The 9344-nt window shown below is 45.1% G+C and overlaps 1 protein-coding gene across 1 annotated transcript; it reads left to right on the top strand.

Moving 5' to 3' along the window:
• Positions 1 to 238: 238 nt before the first annotated feature.
• Positions 239 to 8945, top strand: LOC145969957 (uncharacterized). The gene is made up of 2 exons (XM_083096297.1): positions 239 to 1625; positions 6704 to 8945. Exons 1-2 carry the CDS (start codon positions 755 to 757, stop codon positions 7585 to 7587), a joined length of 1755 nt encoding a protein of 584 aa, XP_082952423.1. The 5' UTR covers positions 239 to 754; the 3' UTR covers positions 7588 to 8945.
• Positions 8946 to 9344: the final 399 nt, after the last annotated feature.

The following is a 9344-nucleotide window of genomic DNA, read 5'->3' as shown; positions in this document are numbered from 1 at the left end:
GTGTGTCTACACGTACACATACGTTGGCATGTGTGCGCAGCGATGCGCGCAGAACTAACACAGAGCGATGCGGTTACGGAGCGTGTTTAAAGCACGTGTGTGCGCGCAACCCTCGACGGGGAGAGTCATCCGGTGCGCCCATTGGCGGTTGAAGGTAGCTTCGAGCGGGGGTTAACCACGCCTAGCCGAGGCGGAACAAACCCCCTCGCCCTTTTGCCGTTCCACTCGGACCCACGATGCCACCGCTCTCTTCCTCGGCGCTAATAATACGCCGATATACCACCAATTCTGCCACCATGGCTCTACGCGAGACTCCCGAGAGTAGCTGCCACGGTACGCGCGCCGCGACGGGTGACCAAAGACATTGCTAATCGCGCGCCCATGCCGCGAGGGATAATTTTAAATCCGCTGTTTGTCGCGAAGCCTCGGGAGTTTTGTCTTAGTCGTGAGAAAAGTGCGAGTGCGAGCCCGGTTGTTATTGAAATAATTCGTCGACTCGAGATCGCACGTAATGTCAATATCGACCGAACCAAAACAGCAAAACAGTGACATTCGAGAAAAGAAGGTGTAAATACGTACGATGGATCTTCACTGACGTGAGACACCGACCACGGTCGGCTTGACGAGGCTTATGGTATTTTTCGCTCGGAAATAATATACAAGAGGATCGTGAAAACAATCGCCGTAACTTCCGCGAGTGAAGATGAAGAAACGCGAGATCAGGTAAAGGAAGACATCACTCTCTTGGTGGGTAATGTGGAGAATGCAAGAAGGCATCGTTCTACCGCGGGAAGAGGCCGATATGCGTGCCAGTCTATCACTGTCGCCGCAGGAGAGAAGGCCCGTGTTGCTCGTACGTACCGGCGAGCCCTTCCCGAGGTACGACGGCATGCGACAGCAACAGTCACCGTCGAGCTCACCGATCCTGCGATCCGTCACCTCCGTCGACAAGGATCAGTATCATGAGATGGATCAAGGCAGAGAGAAGAGGCCGAACGATGCCGAGGAGGCGGAAGAGCAGGAGGACGAGGAGGAGGACGATGCCGACGACGAGCGGAACACACCGGCCGGAAGGAATGTCATCGTGGACGACGAGGACGACGAAGAACCGGAAGACGAGGAAGAGGACGAGGACGATGGTCGATCCGAGAGACACCGAAACGGTAGCTACCACGAAGACGGTGACGTCGAAGTCGACGTGTGTCGGGAGGACGCCGACGAGAGCAACCCCAGTAGCCCGGTGGATCTCACGGCACCCTCGTCGAGAGGCGTCGCATCCGAGCAGCTCGTACATCCGTTCGCCAATCGCGGGGTGCATCCTTTCACCTGTGTACAAAGTGGTGGGCCCGCCGGCCATGGAACGTCAGTGTATATATCCGGGCACGGCGCCACGGGCTCGGCTGTCATGACGGTGTGCACTTCCGGTAACGTGGCGCGCACCACGACCGGCACGTCGACAGGTAGCATCACCACGACCGCTACCAGCACGGTGCAGACGAACAACAAGCGGTGCCTCGCATTCTCCGTCGAGAATATCCTCGACCCGAACAAGTTTACCGGTGGCCGCGTCGTCCATAATCGCGTGCAGCATCGCCGTCACCGACGCGCCGGCAGCGTGCACGAAGGTGAATAACAGATTCTCGTCTTCGGTAACGCAACATTATTCTCTCGCTTTTGGCACGGCTACTCGACTAGCGTAATTAACGTTCTCGTGATTAAAGATCCGACGCATGGTCCATGTATCCAAACGCCGCGGTTATATCAACAAATGAACCAAGAATAGCGCGTGACATTTTAAACGGTGCACATTTCAGTCAGGATTTAATTGAGATTGAAGGGGAAAGAGCCGGCCGATATAGATTCCGAAGTCGTTCCTTCAATCTAAAATTCATCTCTTTGATTTTTATTAACCCATTCAGACCCTATGTACATAATTATGCACAAAAACTTTAAAATCATGTGAAATAGTTATTTTTTAGAATTAGTTTCCCTGCAATCTCTCGGTGGACTAAATAATAATAAAAATAATAATAATAAAAAAAATAATAAATAATAAAATAATAATAATAATAATAATAATAATAATATATAATTTTTTACATTACCAGAAAAAATTCAGGTCTGAATGGGTTAAATAATTTATTACGAGCTCATATATTACATACAGAGAGCGCTACTATTAATATTTATATTTTTGATAATACAAATTTTTATATATATCTTGTTATCATTTTTTATATTTTTTAATAATTCTCTCTCCATAAGTAGCCTTCTAATATTAAATGAGTAAAATATCATTTTCTTCTCATTTTTTCTCATCTTAATCGATATGTTTGCGAAAATTTTTCACTCGCCATATAATATAGAAAAATAATTAAAAATATACATGTGAAGAGACAAAATTATATACAAAAGATATAAATTTTTATTATAATTATTATAAAAAAATTCTGTTTATATCCGAGCTCATCGCAGACACTGTGGACTCTTTCTGCAACTTGAAACAAATCTTTATGATGCCCGACACTGGATGATGTTATCCATTTAATTGTTTCCAGGCGGAAAAAAGTCGATATGTATTTCACGCGTTGCTGTATTCTTAGTGTTCCACACTATGTCTCATATTTTTTCACGTCCGGCGTTCGTCCGACCGCATCTTGGTTCCCTTGATGCTTCGCTAGTCCTCTCTCGCTTCTTCCTCGTTCTAAATTTAGACGCTAGAAGGAGGACTTCTTCTCCGACGATCGTGCAATTTTGGGAGCTGTCGGGCTATTTGCGTGTACGGCGATACACGAGGATTCCTGCAAAAGTGACAACTAGGGATATCTCAGCCGAGACATGAGAATGAAACTCTTCTAACATCTCATTAATGTCGTTTTGAATAACGTTAAGTAAATTGCGAAATGATACGCGCGAGCTCCGAGATTCTGCGGTGCATTAATTTACGGAAAAAATGAAAGTACTATATAACAGCTATGTAGAAGTAAATGCTATTAGGTGCGTATATATTGTGTTCCAAAGTAATTTTATATAAAAATTTATTTTTTTTTTACATTTCTAAATTTTATCTTATTAGGAGGACGAATATAAAACTTGTGATGTGCCACAACTTTTCCCAGAATAGATTGAAAATCACAGACTTATAATCGATGGCAAGTCGTCATTTGCACATGTCTATATTTTACGCATTTATTTTGTTGAATATATCAATCATTTACGTCACTTACGAAAAAGATAGAGCAATCTAAGAATTCACTACAGAGAGAAAGAGAAAGAGAGAGATTATCGGATTGCTGATGCATATAAATAATTTGATCAATTCAATACTCGGTTGATATTGCAAAGTCATTTGTTCTCATCTTTTTGAACGCACTCTTTGATTCGACGAAAATTTCTCGGTGGTGGATTGCACGAGTTCGGTGACCGTTCGTCGCGGAAGATCCCAATTTCACAGTTGAGTTTCGAATTTAATGGAGTCTGGCGGACAGACGCGGGAGAAGTGGTCCTGCAGGCCGATAAGGGACAGAAGAAGCATCCCGAAGAAGGGGTGAAGCGAGGCAGAAGCGGATGGTACGTCGACGGAGGCGGGCAGGGGAAGCGACCGGGCGGCGGCCTGTCGGAGCGTGACAAATTGCTCCGCTAATCTGCGTTAACCAGTCCTTGAACCCCGTCATCGTCGTCCCTTTATCCCGGTACGGGACACCGAATGCTTGCGAAATCAGCGGATGGTCCAGCCGTCGTCTTCCATCGGCGCGAGCCAAGGACATTTTTATCGCGAGAGGAGGGAGAGAAGGGTGAGGGAGAAGGACGCCGACGCGATGGATCGATCGCAGCCGTCGAAATCGAGATTACACGATTGTCGGCTCATCCATCTTACCAGGATGGTCGCCGCTTCCCATTAAAAGTGCATCAGGCCCGAGCCAATCCGTTTCGACTGCCGCCACCGGGATCACCTCTCCTCTCCACCCCCGCCGGCTCGGATCCGCCGACGGAATAATATCGCCGGTTGTTATGATAATCGCGCAGCATCGCGCCGTATCGCACCGCATCGCGCCAAGCCGCCCAGAAAATTGGCTCTTCTGCATCACAATGACTTTTCTCTCTCTCTCTTTTCACCTCTCTGTCTCTCTCTGTTCATTCCTCGTTGTCGCAGTACCCACCAAAGTCACCCCTCCGAACGTTGCGTTCACGATTCGTGATCCAGGATCTTCCGCTAGATTTCGGCGAAATTTATAATTATCTTACATACGCTCCGGAAAACCTCGAGATCGAGCAGCTGTTATAGTTTTATTATCGAGAATGAAAGAATCTTGTTTGATTTTAATAGATTGCACGAGCAGGATTAATTCTCTGCTTCTTAATAATTTTAATTTTAATTGGTTCCATTACTAATTCTGTGCAAGCATTATATTTTACGCTTGTTTTATATTTCGATTATTGTACATCGTAGCTAAAATTATGTTCAAGCATCAGCTGGATTATAAATACTATCATTAGGAATTTCCGCTGAGATAAATCGCGAAAGCGCGACTCATCGCCGCAAGCAATCCAGAAACGGTTAGGGACTTTGTTTATTGCGTATTTCCCGATTGTGCCACTTGTCGTTAAACACTGTCATTGTGTTTAATGAGGAAAACCGAAACGAGATAAGTATTCCCGTGTCTGCTGCTTTGTCGCAGCGCACTGCGATCGACTCCCCCCCTGTGCACCCTTAACGTATCCCTCAGGGACTCGACATACATCCCCGATCGCTTCTCTCGCACACAATCCGCCTGATCGTGGTTAATGAAGAAGATCTAAACGATATGAATGGTCCTCCCATCGCCGATCCCATCGCTATAAAAACGCAATGACAGAAACGCGATCTGCAGTCGTTAATTTTCTGATGAGCTCAATTAATTTCACAGCTGTCATGCCAGGCGACGAAATGACATTTATAATACTCCTTTTCAGGAAAAAATCAGTCGATTATTCTTCTAATAAAAACTTCAATTTCAAATATTTTGCAATTATATGTTTTTACCCAAAATAACTTTTATAATAATTTAACTAAAATTATATCTCTCAGAGCCACGCAACAGTCAATTAATTGATTAATTTCCCTCTTGTTAGATATAAAAATCTAATTTTGTAAATTATATTTGTGGGTCCCTCTCTGTCTCTTTTTCTCCTAAAGCAAAAAATTTAAATAAACAATGAAAATTTTATATCTCGCGGTAAATGTGGAGTATATTGACATTAAGAACGAAAGAGAAAAAGAAACATCGAAAGGTAAAACACTATTCGACACATCTGATTTCATCAAAGACTGCGGTTGACAGGATGCAATCCTCGTTAAAGCACGCGACGAAGCGGGAAGAAGGAGGAACAATATAAATTACACAATTCAATTAGACGCAATCAATCGGCATCGGCCAGGTATATCTCGATGCGGAGACCGCGGCGTTATACGAGAACGGTATAGAAGATCGAACTAAAACAGGAAGGAGATGGAAAGATGGGAAAGGTAGCCGCTTGGCGGCCTGTACGACGGGGCAAGAACGATCGCGCGTTAACGAGATACAAATCCCATTACGGCGTAAACCTTCTCGATCCGTCGCCCCCTACGGACTTCCAACCCCCAGGCACTATGCTAGGCTGCAGGCTATGGGCCACGAGCCACGCCAATTCGGATAAAGTCCCCACTGTCTCCCTCTCGCGCTTTCTCTCTGTCCGTCTATCTTGCCTACTCTCTTTCTTTCTCTCTCTCTCTATCCCTATCTCTCGCTCTCGCTGCCTTCGATGCCGACATGTCCCATCCTCGTCGCTTTTCGTCTATTCTGTTCCTATCCTTCTCTCTTTTTCTCTCTTCCCCCCTGTCTCCCTGGTTTTATTCGGCAAGCTATCCCCACTCGCGGTATCCCAGAGGCACCCCAACCCCCACGGACGAGAGCCAGGGAATATCTGTCCCCGGGACATCTGCGTGCTGATTGAATCTCCAATCTCCTCTCTCATTGAGCGAACGATTGGCCGTTCTTTCTCTCTTTCTCAGTCCTCGCTTCTCTCCATCCCTCTCTGATTCACACAGAATCGTTTCGCTCGCAGACACGATCAGTGACGCGATCACTCGATCGGCCGCTATGCAACTCGGTTCTCTCACGAGACGCGAGAAATAATATCTCTTTGCGGTATAAATCGTCTCGACAAAATTTAGTCGAGTGTAATTTAACAAATGAGTGGTGCATTAAGCAAATTTTAAACTAATTACTAGCAATTAGCGTTTATATTTCGCATGTTGCAATTAAAACATATTCGACAATACATTTATATAAACTTCTATATACATATTTATTTATTTATTTTTATTAATAGAAACCTCCATATAAAAATATATTACAGAGCTCTCTTTATCATAATTAACTTTTTTTACAGCTACATCCATTTGACAAGTTTGTGTAAAGTCCATCTTTCGATTTCATTATAAATTAAATTTTAGAGAAATAGATTTAAAACGATTCCATATGTTATGAAGTAAACATTCGGTAAATCTTAAAATATGCGGTGAAATCGGCTCGCACGATGAGAAACGCGACATCCAAGCCGCAATTTTGTCCCTCGTATAATCAATCCTCGTCACCCGACACCGCGATCCCGTATCATCGCCTCACCCTCTTCGTGGTTTTACCTTCCATCACAAAAGTGATCCCGTGATTATTATTTTCAGACGGCGACTCGCGGGGGGAATTCGCCTGCGGCAGCGGCCAAGAAGATGAGGAAGGTACACCGGACACCGTCATGGAGGAGATGGAGGAGGACGTCGAGGAGGAGGACGAAGACGAGGAGATTGAAATGCGGGTGATGGATCAGGATTCCGAGAGCGTCGGGCGAGAGAACGCGACTAGCGGCGGCGCCAACGCAACCGCGACAAACTGCAAGAAGCGGCAGTCCTCGTCGTCATCCACCTCGTCGAGCGGCGTCCAGGTGCAAAACTGTCAGAGTCAGAGTCAAAACGGTCAGAACGGCACGGGCGGGGGTGGCGGGGGCGGCGGAGGCAGCAGCAACGCCAGCGGTAAACCCAGAAGAGCGCGAACGGCCTTCACGTACGAGCAACTGGTTAGGCTGGAGAACAAGTTCAAGACTACGAGATACCTGTCCGTGTGCGAGCGGTTGAACCTCGCGCTCGAGCTGCAACTGACCGAGACCCAGGTGAAGATCTGGTTCCAGAATCGACGGACCAAATGGAAGAAGCAGAATCCGGGCCTGGATGTCAACAGTCCCACGGTGCCGACGACGCCGCCGCATCCGTCGCCGTACGCACCGGCCTTCCTCTTTGCCGCGCACCCCCATCAGCACCCCCTGCCGCACTCGCACACGCACCCGCACCCTCACGCCCACGTACACCACCCGCCGCCGGTGCCGCCGCCGCCACCCGGCTACTACCACCCGGCGGCCCCACCTTACCCGCCGACCGGACCGACCTTCTTCGGCCATCATCTGTCAGCGACTCCTGCTGCGACTGCGTCGGGACCGCCGCCGACGTCTACGCCTTCCTCCACCGGTCTGACCCTCACGTCTCATCCGCATCCGCACACGCACCCGCACGCGTAGCGAACTCGCGGGCGACGATAGCCTGCGTCAGCGTCCTCGCCTTCGTAGTCCACGGCAAGGAAACGGCGGGTTCGTGTGAGTACTTCCGGTCGCGGCGAAGAAAAGTACTAGGGAGGGAAGAAGGGTAGATTGCCCGGTGCGTTTGTAACTTATCGTTGTTTGAGTCTCCAATTTCTTGTTTTATCAGAGTAATTATAGTTGTTTTGTCAAATTAATAGAAAGTATTACATCGTTCTTCTGCGCGATAATGAAAGAAATTGGTCACTTGAAGAATAAAATTGAAAATAAAGTCCGTAGAATTTTTGCAGGTTGTGATAACTAATTGGATATGTTAATTATTAAATTTAATGTATACGCGAAAAGCAGAAAAATCTTTATTAAAATCTTATTTTTTCAAAAACCAAATTTTCAACAGATAATTCAGAGAAATAATGCATAAAACGCTTATTGTTACCTGAATAATTTTTATTCAGGAGAGTTTGTATTATTTTTCAGATACAAATGATACTACGAAATAACGATTAATGAATTATTATGAAATAGCAATTTTTGTTCAATGTTCAAAAATGACGTTGGAAATTAATCAAGTATCGAATCAGACGATGGGTGTAATGTTTTCGTTTGTCGGATCGAAGCGCGATGTTATATTTTGCCTTCCCGTTGCGTACGTGAAACGACTCGATAGCATAATCGGTTTACGTAGGGTGACGTTCAAAAAACGAGCGTATCATTTCGACACGACACTGGCCAAACATTTAAATTCCGTGCGTATTTTTCTGTCACGTCGATATCTAGACAATAGCGAAGGGAAGATGACATCTTTTTAAAACGGACGCACTCATCAGCTGATAGATAACTCGGTACTTGACACAAAGATGATAACAGAATGGAGGGCTGAGTTTCGTTGAAAAGTTTCCATTACTTCTTTAATTTATTCCTCGTTGCTTTGCGAATCGTAAAAAAGATTGATCAGAGTCATAAACTATCGCAATATCGTCCGAAATTGACGAGTCGTCCTTCGCCCGATAAAACGAGAATCTCAGTACTTTTTTCCATGTAAAGTAACACGAACATCCCGAGTCCTTGTCGTTTTCTCACCTTTGTAACATATTCCGTACGTCGCCGCGATTAAGCGACGGCGGAAACTCGTCTTAAAGGGAAGTAGATTTTATCAAAAAACGCTCTTAGCAAGTAAGATGTATGCGTCAGGATGGATGCACGAGAATGAGCGGCAATTGCGATTGTGGTGAAAAATTAGCGAGTAATGTTTCGTGTGCTGATCGCAAAAAAACGAGGCACGCCCGGAACGTAGTGATCGTTCCTGTGTAAAATAAAAATCATACGTTACGCTCGTAAAAACCTCCATCCAGTGTATATAGATACAATTAATCCCTGTTACACACACGTGCGACAAGAATAGAGATCGATTTTGCTTACCACACTCGAACCGTGTTACGATAACAATATCTCGTATTGTTCGCTTTCGACGTTCGTCGCGAGATAATTTACTGCTGGGTGACATTACAAATTTCATTTCATCGTCTAATACTGGAATACCAAGGATTTAAGTATATATATTATTTAAGTATATTTTTTATTTAAGTATGTATTATTTAAGATATTTATTTAAGGTATTTTTTATTTAAGTATGTATTATTTAATTATTTATTGAAATCTAATGCAATATTTGAATAGAATTTCGCTATTTAAAAACGAAAAATACTAGTACTTTACAGGACACAATTCCTGCTACATAC

The sequence above is a fragment of the Camponotus vicinus genome, unplaced genomic scaffold (assembly GCF_025532165.1).
Source record: "Camponotus vicinus isolate PSW18456_S1 unplaced genomic scaffold, iyCamVici1.0 SCAF_4, whole genome shotgun sequence".
NCBI lineage: Eukaryota > Metazoa > Arthropoda > Insecta > Hymenoptera > Formicidae > Camponotus > Camponotus vicinus.
The sequence above is the reverse complement of the archived record's forward strand: the minus strand, read 5'-3'. Positions and strand labels throughout refer to the sequence as shown.